Source organism: Phoca vitulina, unplaced genomic scaffold (assembly GCF_004348235.1).
Source record: "Phoca vitulina isolate PV1807 unplaced genomic scaffold, GSC_HSeal_1.0 scaffold2, whole genome shotgun sequence".
Lineage (NCBI taxonomy): Eukaryota > Metazoa > Chordata > Mammalia > Carnivora > Phocidae > Phoca > Phoca vitulina.
In genome coordinates this window covers 57,592,467-57,610,813 of record NW_022589705.1, presented here as the reverse complement: position 1 = coordinate 57,610,813, position 18,347 = coordinate 57,592,467, and the positions used below count along the sequence as shown (strand labels likewise).

The following is an 18,347-nucleotide window of genomic DNA, read 5'->3' as shown; positions in this document are numbered from 1 at the left end:
ACCCAAATTTGGAAAGTCCTACTGAATCACATCTTCCAGGCCACAGTTTTCTTATAACTAGAAATAAATGGAAACTAGTAAGTAGATAATCAATATGAATTCTAGATTAAAAGAAAATTATTCCCAGTGATATGCTAGGAAGTAATATCCTTTTTTCTATATTTCGGCTAGATAAAACACAAATTAAACCATTTTAATATTTAATTTTCCTCAATAGCAAAGTTTTAAAATAATTTTGGAGTCTAGGCAAAACTTTCCTAAGACTTGTGAAATCCTTTAGTCTTTTTTTTAAAGCTACTTTCATTTTAATGAACATGACAGTCTTGTTGGTCTTTTAAAATAAAGTTTATATACTTTTTAGAAGTTCATTAAAAATGAAAAAATAGAAACAGAATCACCTGTGGTCCCATCACCCAAAAATAATAGTATTAATACTTCAGCGCCAGCTTACTTTAAAAATTAAGTGTGTATATTTTCTGAGAGACCTCTTGGCTTTTAATTTCTCAAAGAAGTCAATGAATGAATGAAAAAAAATAACCACAGGTATAGTCAAAGACCTCAGTTTTATAGATGGGAAAACTGAGGCTCAGGGAGGCAAACTGACTTGCCCAGTGATAAAGTTAGCAGGCAACCGAACCCTGAACAAAATGTACCACCTCCCAAACCACTGGTGCAATACTCTTTCAAATGTCATTTGACTATTTATTTCATCTAAAATTTTCTTTCCACCCATTCATTCAGTTGTCTCTCTATCCAATCAGATATTGTGAGCTGGGGTGCCAGAGTCACAGAGATAAAGAGAGTCCGACTGTTCCTCAAGCCTAACGGAAAGACAGATACATATAAGGTAAACACATCTTTTTTTAACTAAAATATGATCACTGCTTTACTTTCACCTTAAGGAGATACAGCATTGGAGCTCACCTTTAAGAATGAATTGGTGTTAGCCAGGCAGATGGAAACTGGGGTTTGGGGGTGAGAGTGGGCCAAGAGATGGCCCCTGAACTGCAAAGCAGAGCATGGAACTGGAAGTCAGGAGGTACGACCAGATGGATAAGTATGGAGACCTTGAAAGAAAAGAAGTTTGGTTTTACCTATAGAAAATAAGGAAGCACCAAACATTTTTGAGCAAGGTTATCCTGTGACGTGACTAGAATCTGCATTGTAGAGAGATCATTCTGGCGCCAGTGAATGGCACAGAGAAAAGGTAAGAAAGGAACATGAACAAAGCCAGAGCAGTAACAGTGGGGACAGACAGAAGGGGCAGGAGAGATACTTAGGTCAGAATTAAGAGGCTATTCAATAAGAAGAGAAAATAAAGAATCCAGAATAAATTAAACAATTAACAGGCTATTGGATAAGAAAAGAAAATAAAGAATCCAGAATAAATTAAACAATTGCAAGATGACATTGCCATTTGCAGTGTAGAATATACCTTCATATTTTCTAAGATCTGAAGTATATTTTAAATAGTTACCAAAATGCTTCACTGTAGATTTCCAACTACAGGTTTCAGAAAGCAATTAAATTTTCCACCAAAACTGACAATACAGGGGTGAGAAATGAAAAGGAGGGGGGAAGCAAAAAATTAAAAAAAAAATGCGGACCTGTTTAGAAAAAGCTATATTCTAAAAGCACACAAAGCAGAAACTGAAGAGTCTTGGCAACAGAATGTCTGACCAATAAGTCTTTCTGAAAAAGATTTTAATTTCAGAAATCATTTTGGAAACCTACTGATAAAGAATGTACCATGTTGTTTACTAAGTTGTTTTTTTTTTTTTTTATAAAATATTCCTAACATAAACACCTTAAACTTAAGTGAAAGCATCTTAAATAGTGTCAATTGAATTCTGTAACACAAATAACTGGCTGAGATACCACACGAAAGCAAACTGGGGGCTGGAACAAGGAAGCTCATCTTCCGAAGTGAGAAGACTTTGGGGGGCACCTATTTATCTGTAAGAGGAAAATCAAATCTTCAACTCAGTCCTGGGAAAAGATTCCACAGACCTCTGCTTTGTGGCTGAAGCATTTCAATTTCTGGAAAGGTTATCAGGGTAAAATTTGGACTTAATTGTGTTTAGCTCTTCTCTTCAGAACAAACAAAAATAAACCAAATCTACAATTCTATGTTCCATTAACCAGCTTAAAGTTAACTGGTAAAACAAGTACATTCCACTTCCCTTACACACACACACACACACACACACACAAACACACACGAATAAAAAATATAAGCCACCAATAATGGAAGCTAGGTTTCCCACTCCTGGATAGAGAAGTGAACTCATAAACCTATCATAAAAACAAAATGGGTACAAAATACGTTGCCAAAAACTCACCACTGAGATTATCAACAATAAACAATAAATGATAACTCTAACTGCTAATATGCTAATTAATAAATAATGTTCATAAATCAACTGTGATTAAAAAAAGTTCCAATACTAAGCAATAAAAATTCCCATGATAATAATGAGAATGAGAATTACAAACCTAAAAAAGAAACTAAAACTCCCCAGAAGGTAGGTGAGATAAAACATTTACTCTTTTGAAAACGAAGCACAACTTTCTTAGCAGTGCCTGAGCAATCCAGAATCCTTAGACTGAAATGCCCTACGTGTCTGAATTTCCCAGGTACCTGAAACTTACCTCTTTATGCACCCAACCTTCTTCTTTCATTCTCTTGTTTAAAAACTAAAACCTTGCTAAACTGTACCACACATTCCTGACCCTTCTTAAACAGAGCGTACTGGAACATTTTCTTGGGTGAGGCATCACTAAAATCAGCTATCCTCTGGGGTCGTGAAGCACACAAAGCTGTTTCATACGGCCCCATACACACTAGCTGGCCTGCTTTGCTTGAGTCCTCTCTGAAAGTTTTCCTGTCCCCTCCTTTACCACCGAGCTGCTGCTTGTCACTTCTCACTACTGTCAAACGTGCTTTCTAAATGCTCATCACCTCGTGTTGGGACTGCTACAAACCCTTCTACTCTGCCACTTCTAATTTGATAGGAAACCTAATATTAAAATTTATTTGAACTACAAAAAAAACCCAAAAACAATACATAAGTGAAACGCATGTAGTGAATGCACTCAATATGTGGGGATGTTTTGAAATGGTTCAATCTTATGTATTTATGTGTTTACTTATTTCTCTCTGGGGTTCCAAATGGGAAAAAATTCCTGGAAAACTGAACTCCAGATATAAAAAGTATTACTTGGCTAAATCTTTCTAAATACAACAGTTCTTACTAGAAGTGAAAAATTTTCATCTTCACACTCGGATTCCAATAAAATCAATGTTACATGATATTTGGCCAGTAAGTACAAAAGTATGTAGTACACTGATATCTGCTATTTAAGTTGTACTGAAGCTGAAATCCTTTCTTCAAATTGTTAAAACATTAAAAAATTTGCTTTTCTGATATTGCAACTGGTTTTAAGCTAACAGCATTATTATGGTGCTACCTACTATGATTTCACTAGAACTACACTCACCAACATACAAAAGGTACTTCCTTTGTGCCAAATTACACTCATTCTAACAGCATATGGCCAGGTAATTACAAAGTAAGAATTCAACTGTTAGATGAACTCACAGGCCTAATTCCCAAAGGAGATTCATATACTAGATTATAAAGAAATTCTTGTTGTAAAAATTAGGCTATGCTAATTAATTAACCTTGCAGATTCCCTATTTTTATTTCATCACTTTCAACTGATTTTTTGGAATTATTTTACTTTTTACTTTAAAACCTTTACATGGATTCTTCCTTTTTTTTTTTTAATCAAATCATAGTAAGCCATGATTTGTAAGATCATGTATTCAAATCACTAATAATTAAAATTTATTTGATATTTATCCCACATTCAAATGTACTAGGATTGTTATATTCCAGGGGAAAAAGAACATGAATTTTAATATAAACTTTAATGTAAGGACTGATATTAAAATTTTAATTCATTTATAATTACCACATACTATCAAAGGAAAGAAAAAGAGGCAGAAATGAGGTAAGTTAAAGAACTACAAATTAATGTGATTTAGATATATTAGAGCAGGACCAACTTTGGGGCTCTAAAAAGAAACAAAAAAGCAATGAAATCTTGGAAATAATTCTGACAAAATACCTCAAGAAGGAAAGTCCACATTAAAGTGGGAACAAAATAAGAGTTCCCAATATTTGTAAGATCACAGTATTAAATGTCACTTCTAGGAAGATTAGTTATCACAGAACTAGAGAGCTAATAAAGGTATTTCTAGCTGTTAATTGAAATCTCCTTGAAAAAAAAATCTATTTCAGTATTTTCTAAAAGTTAAGACAATAATGAGTAAGTTACATTACACAATTGTTAAATTGTGTTAGATGCCCACAACAGCACCTGACTGATTTCTACTGATCCCCTGAACAGGATCACATTGCTTAGAAGATGGATTCTCCCAGCTCTCCAGCTCGGTGAAGGACAGAACCAGTAGGCATGCCCTTAGCAGAGGCCAGCAGGGTAAAAAACAGTGAATAATTCTTTTTTTTTTTTTAAGATTTTATTTATTTATTTGACAGAGAGAGACACAGCGAGAGCAGGAACACAAGCCAGGGGAGTGGGAGAGGGAGAAGCAGGCTTCCCACTGAGCAGGGAGCCGATGCGGGGCTCAATCCCAGGACCCTGGGATCATGACCTGAGCCACCCAGGCGCCCCAACAGTGAAGAATTCTGAGTGGGGTGTTAAACATCTGGATAAGTTATTTAGAGCAGCTGTTGAGATTTCATTCTCCTAAATAATAGAACAAACTCTTATCTGCCTTGGACAGGTTTTGAAGTAATGCTATTCAAAGTTTAAGCTGGACAGCTTCTCAAAATGCCTTCCAGACACTGAGACCATGAATTACATTTATCCAACAAGAGTAGTAACGACCAAACACAACTTGTGCAAAGCAATACCTTCACTTAATTGCAGGATATTGAAAAGGTGGCTTTCTGAGCGGTTTTATGTGTTCTCTTAGATATGTGGGTGTTCTGGGGTTTTTTTTCCCCCTGTTAGATATCTGGGCATTTTTGATCTGCATTCTTCTTGCTTTTTCTGAACCAGAAGTTAACTGCTTTTATTTTCCAAATTTTAATTTTTAAACCAAATCCTAATTACAGCATGGGCCCAAATTACTAAACTGATTTACCTACCTAACTACATGACCTTGGGAAGTTACTGCTTGTAAAATGAAGAGGCCTGCACTGAGAGCCACTAGAATGTAACCTTCATGTTCACTACTCTACTCCCACCCCCTCGGGGACATGGAAGGCACTGAATGTTTACTGGCTGTCCCCAAATGACAAATAAAAATGTAGTCATTTTTTTCTTTTTTCAACATTTATATTTTAATCTGTATATTCCCAAACGTTTTGAAGAGGACACTAAAGCCAAAATTTCCTGTGCATCAAAAATAACTTTACAGAATTTAAAATCAGGTACTCATTTTTTAAGAAATAAAACAGGTAGATTACACAAGAGCTGACAAACTTCACCTGGTTTGTTACACTTCCCTTTTCTTCCTCCCCATTAACCCATTGCTACATCCTGACCCCTCTTCATCTGAAAGGTATAGCTGGGAGGGAGAAAGTGCATGGGCCATGCAGGGAGAAGACCTGAGTTCTAGTCCCATTTCTTCCATTAACTGGCTCTGTGGGGACAAGTCACTTCCCCTTTGAGCCCTGCCAGTCTGTCTATTTAAACAAAGGAGCTGAACACATTACTAATTTCTAAAGCCTTCCACTTAAAGGATCTAATTCTTTCATTCCACCCATCATTCTACTCCTAATGCCATGATCCAGTGCTTGCCATATCATTCCTAGACTTGTTCAGCAGCCTCAAAATAGTCTCCCCCGCCTTTATTTTTCCTTCTTATCCTAAAATGAATTTGATCCTAAAACCACAAGTAGAGAAGAGTAAAAAGCACACTGTTCTTGAAATCAAGGAGCTCAGGTTCAAATCCAGACTGCCACCAACGAATCGTATCTCTAAAGCAGTGATGTTATGAACTATCTCGCTGAGGATTAAAAGAATGTATAAAGCACCTAATACAGTGCCCGACACGTTGGAGATGTTCAACAACGAGCACCCTGTCCGAGGTCCCAGGATCAAAAGGCTCAGTTTCCCAATGTCTATAGCAAGATGACCAACCAGTGAGGTGCACAGGTGGCGGGCAGGAGATTTGTAAAGCACAGGCAGAAACTGGGTTAAACGTTCTCCCCAGGCTCGCTGTGTACCAGTAAAGTGTCTGCCTGTAGCCTGCCAATATGCTTCTGGGTAAAGCAGCCTCAGCCACCAGCCCCTCCTGGACTCGAGCCTCCCCAGGCCAAATCCACAGGGCAAGAGCAAATGAAAACTTGACATCATTCTTCAAAAAGATACAGATTCTCTGGATTTTACCTGAAAGCAAACTCCTCAGCCTGTCATTCATGTAAAAAGAAGCCAGGCCCATTTCTTTGTACTTAAATCTATAGGCAGTACAGTTAATGTTGGAGTACCACCAAGCATTATTTAACTTAATTTTTCAATTATAGGCAATGAAAAGGTGTGACCAAGGAAAAAAAGAATACAATTTCTCACAAAATGAGGATACACTGAATTTCACAGTTATACCAATACCTTCAGAGAAAGCAATGGCTTTCTTGATTTCAAAACTGGGTCAAAACTGGAATGAGCAAGTAGAGGAGTGATGGGGACTCGAAAAGAGAAGCTCATTTCTTAAAGTGACTTAAGTACAGTTCCTTAATTATGTGGGATTGTTGTCCTAAATGAGGAATAGTAACAATCTCTGCTTTCATACACTAGTCAATGATACAGCCAAGTTACAGCGTAACTGAGGGCAATCAATCAAGTGCGTGGAAGTCTGGGAACCTAAGAAATCTTGTAAAGAAACCTGCTTTTTTGAAGTGCCACCTTCTTTTCCAAGCTACTTCATTCAGCCCAAGCGACTGCTGCAAAAGCACGTAATTAAAAGCATAGAACACAATTTAGGAAAAATTCTTTCAGAAGGCTTAGCTTAAGAATTAACCAAACTCATATCTCCATTTAAAAACACAAGCCCACTAATCTGAGCTCTGAGCTCTTCTGGGATCAGGCCAAGCTGCTCTACTTGTCCACCCAAAATGCACTATCCAACGAATCTGACCAAAATTCTTGACATGAGCTGCCATTTTCCTGCAAAGCAATTATTTCTCAGGCCCTGGTGCTTCTGGTTGATCTTTTTAAAAATTGGTTAAAGTCGGTTTTCTTCCCCATGTTCTTTGCTCACATCCCAAACAGGCCTGATTTTCTCCACCCAGACTTGAGATCTGTGCTCAGAGCCATTCGCTTAGATGGCCCTTTCTCCTTAACAGACTCCTCCACTCCTCATTTCTTTCCCACCCTGTTCCCTGTCCTTCCGCACAGCACCCTCAGTATGACTGCAATCCCTTTTCACCTCTAGTTTTCTCTCATTTCTGACCTTGCCTATGACCAGTACTCTCCTTACCTAGACCTGGTCCCAGTTTCACCCTCCAATGAATTCCAGGCCTCCTCAGTGCCTGTTCCTGACCTGGCCTCTGACCTCTAACCTCCTCTTTCCAATGCCCACCTGGCCTTATTAACGTCGGTCCCCCCAATCCAGACCTTACTGCAGCTAGCCCCCTCCCCCACCTTGTATCAATTCCTGTCATCCCGCGTCCGTGCCCAGTCCCTCTTCATTTTTAGACCCTGTCCAATCTCCTCTCTTTCTGGCCCTTGACTAAAACCCAAATCTCATTCCTAACACCAGCAGTCCTCCCCTGACCCTAGCAAAGGCCACTACTCTGGCTGGCCCATCCCACTTTTTCTCTGACTCCGAACCTGGTGCCTCCCCCACTCTCACTGAAAGCCGAAGCCACGAAATCGCCGACCCTAGCCTAGCCTACTAGTACCCCGTTTCTGACCACTGATACACGCGTCCTCCCCATCACACACTCCAGGCTAACGCGTCAGTTCTCGCCCATCGCAGGTTACTAGCCTTGGACCCTCCTCCCATCCCCGACCCGCCGGCCCTGCGGCGTGCTTAGCCCGAAGCCCACGGGACCCCTCCACACCCTGCCGCGCAGCCCTACCCCGCGTCCCTAAAGCCCATTCAGCCCCTCCCCTAGGGGTCCCTCTCCCCACTTGACCCCGGTCCGGTGACCTCCGCCCTCGCCGAGTCCGGGGCTCCATTCTCTCGGTTTCCGAGCTAACCCCCGCCCCCTAAACGCCCTCCGCACTCCCAGCCCAGTGGGGTGTGTCCCCCTGCCCATGGAATTCCGGCCAGTGGCCTCTCTCGCGGGGTCACAGTCGCCCTCCTCACCTCGGCGTCCACCACCTCGTGGTAGGCGGGCGGGGGGTCGAAGCCGCCGCCGCCCCCGGTGCTCCCGCCGCGGGAGGGGCCGCCGCCGCCGTCGCCGCCGCCGTCGCCCCGAGATCCCCCGCCGGGCCCGGGGCTGGGGCCGCCGCCGCTGTCCATGGGCTCGTAGCCGCCGTAGTCGAGGCCTGGCCGCTCGTTGGTGAGCAGCGCCACGGCCTCGTTGATGTCGTTCTTGGCTAGCCGCAGGGCCTTGCGGATGGTGGCGGGGTCCGAGAAGCCCATGCACAGCAGCGTGGTCATGTGCTGCTCCTCCTCCGATTCCATGGCTCGGGCCTCCGGGCCGCGCCGGCCGGCGGGCAGCGAAGCTGCGGCTCTCCGGCCTGGCGGGCCGCGCGGCGCTCCCTCCGCGCCGCCCCCGCGCCCGAGCGGACCCCTGCGCTGCCGGCCTGCGCGCTCTGCAGCCGCCGGGCCAGGCTGGGCGCGGGCGTGGACGCCGCGAGCCGAGCGAGGGCGGTGGGGCGCTCAGGCGCGGCGGCGGCCCGGCCCAGCCCTGCGCGCCGCCATGTTGGCCTCCTCCTCCGCCTGCGCCTCCGCCTCCGCCTCCGCCTCCTCCGGCCCGCGGGGCCGCGCCTCCGCTCCCGGAAGCGGCCCGGGCCGCCCCAGGCTCGCCGAGGACGGGCGCGGGTGGTGGTTGGGGGCGGGGGGGGCGACTTTTTTTTTTTTTCTTCCACTTAGACAGCAAAGGGAGGGGCCGCGCTGCGGCGCGTCTCTAGGGTGAAAGGGCCGCCCAGACGCCCGGGCGGAGGTGAGGGAGGGTCCTCGGCCGTTGCCACCGCCCGCCCATTTCTCCAGCAACAGGTCCCCGCGGGAGCGGGACGGGCGGGGGCGAAGTGCAGCTCACTGCACTGAACGTCCCCGAAGTCCCCACGCCGTCGGTCTGGCCCAGCCCTGACGGCGGTTCCTCCCGCCTCGCACCCCGAAGCTGCTCAGAGCCCCAGCGGGACTCCCCTCCAGGCCTGGCTCGCCCCCGCCCGCCCGAGACGTACCCCATCCCGGGTGGGATTCATTCGGCTGCGGCTGCACTTCGCCGCCGGCGCGGCCTGAAATGCGCCGCAGTCAGCCCACGGAAATTCGCCCGCCGCGCTGCCTGAAATACACCCCAACGCCCACCTCAATTCATGCCCACACCGGGCACATGGACCCACCCGGGCCGAAAATCACCCCCACGTAACTCGACCCAAATCCCTCCAAGTCCCACTGAAATCACCCCAACCCGGCTGAAATTGACTCCCAGCCCTCACTGAATGTTCCTTCCGTCACTGGCCACCTGCACCCACCAAACGTGACCGAACTCTACCAAACTCTTAACACTGAAAAACCCTGGGCGTCTGAAACGTATTTTTAGGACCCATACTCTAAATCCCAGCGCTCTCTACGAAAACCTCCGAAAAACCCAGGCTGCATCCCATGCCGGCCACAGACGCATTCGAACGCCTTGGATCTCTGCTCCCCTCCCGATGCTGACCCACCTACCCACACTGCTGCATCGTTTGGCTCAGGATTCTGTTTCTGCTCTCTGAGGGAGAATCCTACCCACTCGGTTTCTGCCCTCTACGGGAGGACCCCACCACTGTTCGTTTCTACCTTTAAGCATTCCTCTTCCCTTTGAGGCCTGCTTGCTTTGCTTTCTCTTTCCACCTTTAGCATTAGCACCCGGGGGCTGCGTCTTTAGTTTCCTTGACTCTGCCATCCAAGCCCTGGCCCTTGCTAATTTTCCCCCTTCAATTTCCTTTAATTTATGCTTCTAGGTTCTTTCCCCACCATTTCCCAAGATCCTGGTGCCTTTTCTTTATCTCACTACATATTTGTTAATTCGGTTCATCTCCTAATGCCTTCACCCTGGTTTCTTCCAGAACCCTGAAGTCCACCAACTAACCTTTCTCATCCCATCAACCCCCTCGTGCCAACCCAGCACTCACTAAAATCTCCACGTATCCCAAATCTTAAATTAGTGTCAGTACACAGAAATTTTCCCTGCTCTCCGTTAGGGTCTTTTCCCCTGGACCACAGAACTCTTCTTGCCTAGTACTTGCTACCTATACTTGCAAACACCAGCAATTTGATTTACAGAGTGAATTTATTACTGTTGTGTACATTTAAATGAAGTAAGTATATTTGTTGTACTGATTAAAGGCTGTATTATAGAACATAGAACAGGACTTATACCCAAAGGAAGTTTAGTCTTAATTTGTGAATGAAAATAACAAAACAAATCCTTCTTCTTACATTTTTGAACAACAACCAGAAAGAAAGAAAGAAAGAAAGAAAGAAAGAAAGAAAGAACCTGCCAAGAAAGAATGCCTATAACTGAATCAGGTTCCAGTGTATATATTGAAAGAAAATTTTACTGTTATTAACTTCTAAGTACTCAATGATGTTCAAATATTCATCTCTGGTACATGAGGACCAAAAATAATGTAAACGAAGCCAAGCCACCTATTATAGAGTACACGCCAAGGTATTTCATTTATTCAACAAACATGTGCTATTTCTCAGGTGCCGGGTACTGCTTTGGGCGCTGCAGCGCTAAACAAAGCAGACAAAATTTGATGGTGGCAAAGTGCGGGCATTCAATTTTGCCCTGTGTTTGAAGAGTTAATTCAGTGACCAAATTAAGAAATGAGTAAAAAGGGGTGAGAAAGTAATAGGTAAAGAAAAAATTTTCGCCATAGATATCTGAGACAGAACCCAAGAGGTAATGAGACAGAGCCGGCCAATTCAGATGGCACATAAAAAGACTCATCAACAGTGGCAGGTTTATAGAACATGACAGAGGAAGCTGTGCCTGGAGCTGAGAAGAGGAAGCAGAGAAGGAAGCAGAGAAAAACAAAGTCTGTGATAAAAACTGGAAAGGAGCCACAAAAGGCTACAGAAAACAAGGAAGGCCATTTTTGAACCGGATCCTGGAGTGACTGAAAAGCCAGAGTGTCATTTGAGGATGCAAGTAGTTATAATCACACTTTTTTGCATGTGAGAAAGCAAGCAAGCACTTTAAACCCTGTTGAATTGGGATAGCAGGGGAGGGGCCTGTGGTGTGAATATTCATATTTTCACTTACATTTTTATTTTAATTGCAGTAAAATCTTGAAAATGTTAAAGGGACTAAAAAATTTTAAATGACATTCAATTCACAATTATCCTTCTCTAGAAGCTTCTAGAAGAAAAAGAAAAAAATAGCTAGGTCTTGAAGAGAGGTATGATGAACTGTCTTGAAGACAAAATATGAGGGCTTTCTAATATTAATAAGTGATCTAAAAAATATCTAGTGAATGTCTGTTTTGAACCAGGTTGAGGACTAGGGAGACAACTCTGAGCAAGACACAGTTCCTGCCCTTTTAGAACTTACTGTCTTTCAAAGGAGACAGACAATAAAGCAGTAATCATAAAGTGTGATAGGTGCTTTGATAGGGAATTTCAGGATGTAAAGGGCAAATTTCTTGCCTTCTATGGAGGTAAATGACCGAGTGTGTAGGAAACCTAAATCCCAGAGGATGTTTAAACTATAATCTAAAAGGAAGTAGGAAAGGCAGGAAAATGAATACGAGACGAAAAGAGATCCAAAGAATAGGAACACGTTGTGCAAAGGCCCTGGAGTGAGTGAGAGGAAAGCAATTGAGAAGAATTAAAAGCCAGCAGAATATGGCTGGGGTTCTTAGAGACATAGTAGTGAGAAGGGAAGCTGGAAAGGTAGGCAAACACCAGATCAGAGAGGGTTCCTTAAACTGTGGTAAGGAGTTTGCACTTAATTCTGAGGGAATGGGAAGCCGCTGAAATATTTATGCGGAGGAGAGAGGTAATGTTATTTAAATTTTAGGAAGAGTGCAGTGTGGAAGATGGTCTAAAAGGGAGGAAAGGTAAAGGTGGAGAATTCAATTGATCAGTTAGTCTCCTGGTTGCCGATTATTCAGCAAACCCATCAAAGGGAAAAGCAATGCTGAATGACAGGCTCACCTCTCTGTACTTCCTTTCTCTTTGTGATTTGGTCCTTGAAATTCTCACGTGGAAACTTTTTTTTTTTTTTAAAGTAGGCTCCATGCCCAGTGTGTAGCCCAACGTGGGGCTCCAACTCCTGACCCTGAGATCAAGACGTGACCCAATATTAAGAGCCAGATGTTTAACTGACTGAGCCACCCAGGCACCCCTTCTCACTTAGAAACTTTCAGAGCCTTCAGACAGAAATTTCTTCTCTTCTGCCCAGCTTGTGTAGTTGTTCTCAGAAAGAGGGATGGTCTTAAATAAGCAAGTCTGTCATAGTTGGAGACAGAACACCCATAGAAGAGAGAAGATGGAGAAAATTCTTTCAAGGCAGTCGGTAAAGGGAGCACACCCTGACAAAGGGAGATTTTTCCAAGACTAGGAAGAGGTTAGTATTTTGGATATTCCATGAGGTGGAAGAGCCTTGCCCCGCTAGCTTGCAGTACCCCAGAAAGCAGAAAGAGCTCAAAGAGAAATGACTGCCCGAATCCCAATTTGCAAAATCTCTACAAAATTCCCCAATTTCGAGCAGGGCAGGGAAGCAACAGAATCACCTTCCTCCAAAGGAGCTTAGCCTGTGCAGGCTTAGACTGTGATCCCTGCAGTGTTAACTAGTATAGACCAGGAACCAGAGGACTCTTCTGGAAGCAGTGGATGCACAAGCCTGGGCAATTTGCATAAATCCCCCCTGCAGTAGGAGAGGGAACCCTCATTATGACTGTAATTCAACATCTCAATACTTTGGCAGGTGGGGGTTCAGGTGAGTTTTAATTTCTTTCTGAAAAAATAAAATGACATTTAATGTCCCAGATTTTGATGGATGCAAATTCATAACCATTGTGTATGTTAAAAAACTAATAAAAACAGCCACTAGGAAAATCGGCATCAATGGCTATGCCTTGAATACTCTACTTGGGCATTGATTTTTTTTTTTTTTGGGAACAGCTTCATTGAGAGATAATTCACATACCATATAGTTCACCCATTTAAAGTGTATGAGCCGATGGTTTTTAGTATATTCATAGATATGTGCCACTATTGCCCCAATCAATTTTAGAACAGTTTTCATTACATAAGAAGGAAACCCCACATACCCTTTAGTGATCTCTCTTCTGTAATCTCATTCCCCCCCAGTGCTAAGCAACCACTAGCCTACTGTCTGTCTCTCTAGGTTTCCCATTCTAGAAACTTCATGTACGTGAAATCTTATAATATGTGGTCTTTTTTTGTCTGACTTCTTTTACTTAGGTTACTGTTTGCAAGCTTTCTCCATGTCCTGTAGCATGTTATCAGTATTTTGCTCCAGTTTCTGGCCAAATAATATTTCATTATAGATATACTATGTTTTGTTTATCCATTCATAACAGACATTGGAGGTGTTTCTATTATTTGGGTATTATGAATACTGCTGCTGTAACTATTTATACAAAAGTTTTTGTGTGGACATGTTTTCATTGCTTGTTGGTCATTTGTATATCTTCTTTGGATTAATTCTATTCAAGTCCTCTATTCAATACCCTTTTTGAATTGGGATATTTGTCTTTTTATTATTATGTTGTAAGACTTCTTTTATATTCTAGATCCAAGTCCTTTACCAGACATATAATTTGCAAATATTTTCTGGCATTCTGTGGCTTGTCTTTTCACTTTTTTGCTAGTGCCCTTTGAGGCATAAAAGTGTTTTTTTTTTAAAAGATTTTATTTATTTATTTGACGGAGAGAGAGACAGCGAGAGAGGGAACAAGCAGAGCGAGTGGGAGAGGGGGAAGCAGGCTTCCTGCTGAGCAGGGAGCCCAATGCGGGGCTCGATCCTAGGACCTTGGGATCCTGACCTGAGCCGAAGGCAGACGCTTAACGACTGAGCCACCCAGGCACCCCGAGGCATAAAAGTTTTTAGTTTTGATGAGGTACAATATATTTTATTTCTTTTGTTGCTTGTGCTTTTGGTGGCATGTCCAAGAAATCATTGCCAAATTTCATGTCAGGTTTTTTTGCCTGTGTTTTCTTCTAAGAGTTTTATAGTTTTAACTCTTACTGTTACATCTTTGATCTCTTTTGAGTTAATTTTTGGATGTGGTATAAGATAAAGGTCTAATTCCGTTCTTTTGCATTTGGCCATCTAATTGTCCCAATATTATTTGTTGAAAAGATTATTCTTCCCCCATTAAATGGTCCTGCATACTTGTCAAATATCAATTAGACATGGACACATGGGTTATTTCTGGAATCTCAATTCTATCCCATTAATCTATATGTCTATCTTTATGCCTATAGCACATTGTCTTGATTAAAGTTCCTTTGTGGTAAGTTTTATTTTATTTATTTATTTATTTATTTATTTATTTTTAAAGATTTTATTTATTTATTTGAGAGAGAGAGAATGAGAGAGAGCACATGAGAGGGGGGAGGGTCAGAGGGAGAAGCAGGCTCCCTGCCGAGCAGGGAGCCCGATGTGGGACTCGATCCAGGGACTCCAGGATCATGACCTGAGCCAAAGGCAGCCGCTTAACCAACTGAGCCACCCAGCCGCCCTGTGGTAAGTTTTAAAACCAAGTGCAAGTCCCCCAATTTTGTTCTTTTTCAAGATTGTTTTGGCCATTCTGAGTCACTTGCAATTACATATGAATTTTAGAATCAGTTTGTCAATTTCTACAAGGAACTCAGCTGGGCTTCTCATAGGGATTACACTGATTCGCTAAACAGATTTGGGGAATATTACCATCTTGACAATATTAGGTCTTCTAATCCATGAACATGTTATGTCTGCCTTTCCATTTATTTGAATCTTCTTTCATTTCTTTACTAGTGTTCTGTACTTTTCAGAGTACATCTTGTACTTCTTTTGCTAAATTTATTCCTAAATATTTTACTCTTTTTGATGCTACTGTAAATGGAGTTTTCTTTTTCTTTTTTTAAGAGTTTATTTATTTATTTGACAGAGAGAGCGAGAGAGCACAAGCAAGAGGAGCAGCAGAGGGAGAGGGAGAAGCAGGCTCCCCGCTGAGGAGGGAGCCTGACGTGGGGCTCGATCCCAGGACCCTGGGATCATGACCTGAGCTGAAGGCAGACGCTTAACCAGTTGAGCCACCCAGGCGCCCCAATGGAGTAGTTTTCTTAATTTCACATTTGGATTGATTGTAAATGTATAGAAATACAACTGAATTTTATGAATTGATCTTGTAATCTACAACCTTGCTAAACTTGTGTATTAAATCTAATAGTTTTTTGGTGGATTCCTTAGGATTTTCCACTCACGAGGTCATGTTACCTATGAATAAAGACAGTTTTACTTCTTTCTTTCCAATCTGGATGCCTTTTGTTTACTTTTCTTGCCTAATTGCTCTGGCTAGAACCTCTAGTATAGTGTTGAATAGAGATGCAGATGGCAGCCATTGTTGTTTTGTTCCTGATCTTAGGAAGGAAGCATTCAATCCTTCACCATTAAGTATGATGTTTGCTGTGGGGTTTTCATATATGGCTTTTATTATGTTGAGATAGTTTCCTCCTATTACTATGGAGAATGATCAATGTGGTTTGTTTTTTATTCTGTTGATAATGTGTATTGCTTTTATTAACTTTCATGTGTGTTTTTTTTTAAAGATTTTATTTACATATTTGAGAGAGAGAGCAGAGCCAAAGAGAGAGCACAGCTGGGGAGGGAGGGGCAGTAGGAGAGGGAGAAGCAGGCTACCCGCTGAGCAGGGAGCCCACCGCTGCCGCCACAGGGCTCCATCCCAGGACCCTGAGATCATGACCTGAGCAGAAGGCAGACGCCCAACCGACTGAGCCACCCAGGCACCCCTGACTTTCATATGTTAAACCAATCTTGCATTCTGGGATAAATCACACTTGGTCATGGTGTATGATACTTTATATATGTTACTGGATTCAATTTGCTAATATTTTATTGAAAAACACAGTAATACTATTGGGGAAAGAGAGCAGTTACTTTTATTTTTTATTTTTATTTTTTAAACATGAAAATGGAATAATTTATTAACTAAAATGCTACAAAAATAATGCACTCAATTTTGTATTTTATAAAAGTACATTTAAAAAGGATGAAATATTCTTTTTGCAGCCAAATACCTTCATGTAAAACTAATATATATAGCTTCTCCCCCAGAAATACTTTTTTAAATACCTTAAGATACATTCTAAAACTTAAAAACTTTTAAATATTATTATTATTATTTTAAGTTTTTATTTTAATTCCAGTTAGTTAACATACAGTTATATTAGTTTCAGGTGTACAATGTAGTGATTCAACACTTTCTGTACAGTATCCTGTGCTCATCACGATAAGTGCACTCATCAGAGAGGGGCATGGGTTAACTAGGTGATGGGGATTAAGAAGCGCAATTATTATTATTTTTTTAAAGAAGAGCAAATATTTTTAGAGGAATCTAGATTCTGATTATTTAATGCAAAAAAAAAATCAGTATGAAAAATGGAGAAAGCTAGAAGAAGGAAGAGGAAAAGATAATTTTTAAGTCTAAGTCTCCTCCCACCCTTTACTAAAGACAGTATGTTGCCAAATGGGGAATCATTTAAAAGTTAACGTGGTATCCTCCTTCACTTAAGAAGATGATGCAACTGACCTGATGGTAGTCCAACATTAGATTTTGGTTATTTTGCCTGCAGCAAGAATGAGTTTTCCTGAGCCCCATGACTAATGAGCAGATCTACTCCCTGGGCATGCAAACTACCTCCACTGCCTCCACTTTGGAAGGCCTTTTACTTGTAGCAGATGAATTATGAATCCAATGTCCACAGCATAAATGCATGCTATCAGGTTGTCGAGTGGAGCGGAGGCTTGGGAGGTAAGGCCAAGGTTTTGACTGCCAAACTGAGGAGTTTTTCTTAATTTGTTAGGCAGTAGGCAGCCATTAAAGGTTTTGAGTCAGGAAATGTCATGATTGAAAGTGTGCTTTAAAAAGATTAAAATGCCATTAGTGTGTTGAACGTAAGAGATTAAATAAGCAGATGTGTGTGCGGCGGAGAATGAAAAGAAGCATGCAGAAGTAAGGAAGATTCTTTAAGATTTGGTGATTGGATTTGATGATCAAGGAAAGGGAAAGACTTCTAGATTTTAGGGCTGGATAATCCGAAGCCAGGATTTGACCAGTTGGGAAGATGATGACTTTGGCCTTAGATGGGTTGGTATTTTACTAGGAAAGTTTGCCTGCAGTCTTCCCCAATCATATCACATGTGTACATTGGAAACAAAACGGTTAAAGTTGATAAACATTTACAAGGAAAGGACACTGGGGTATTTAATTTGGAAAGTAAAAAGATTTTACAAAAAGAGGTGAAAGGACCCATTTATTTCTCTGATGACCTAGTTCCTGGCCTTTAACTCAGCAAGCACCTACCCAGGACACCATATGCCAGCTGAAGAAAGCAAAATGCATTTCAGGAGAAGTGCCCTCAGCACACGCTCCCATTTTTACCACTGCATTTCATTTTTTCTTTCTTTCTTTCTTTCTTTCTTTCTTTCTTTCTTTCTTTCTTTCTTTCTTTCTTTCTTTTTTTAAGATTTTATTTATTTATTTGTCAGAGAGAGAGAGAGAGAGCACAAGCAGGGGGAGAGGCAGAGGGAGAGGGAGAAGCAGACTCCCCGCTGAGCAAGGACCCCAATGCGGGGCTCGATCCCAGGACCCTGGGATCCTGACCTGAACTGAAGGCAGACACTCAACCGACTGAGCCACCTAGGCATCCCTGCATTTGATTTTCATCTTCCTGCTCCTGGGTAGCTGGGTCCATATCTTGGTTTGCAAACTGTTCCCTGTACATGGAGGGCAAGGAGAGACTGACAAAAGAGGTGGACCACTCTGTCACCTCATACTGGTAGGTGGCAGTTTTTTTTTTTTTTTTTTTTTTTTTTAAAAGATTTTTTTTTTTTATTTGAGAGAGACAGAATGAGAGACAGAGAGCATGAGAGGGAGGAGGGTCAGAGGGAGAAGCA

General features: G+C 42.2%; 1 protein-coding gene across 1 annotated transcript in view; it reads right to left on the bottom strand.

Annotated features, from left to right (window-relative positions):
- The window catches only part of USP24 (ubiquitin specific peptidase 24), a 133,843-nt gene extending 125,103 nt beyond the window's left edge, over window positions 1-8,740 (bottom strand). Inside the window, exon 1 of the mRNA XM_032428169.1 lies at window positions 8,348-8,740. Coding sequence (XP_032284060.1) covers window positions 8,348-8,668 — 321 coding nt within the window. The 5' untranslated portion in view covers window positions 8,669-8,740. The remainder of the gene's footprint in view (window positions 1-8,347) is intronic.
- Between the last annotated feature and the right edge of the window lie 9,607 nt (window positions 8,741-18,347).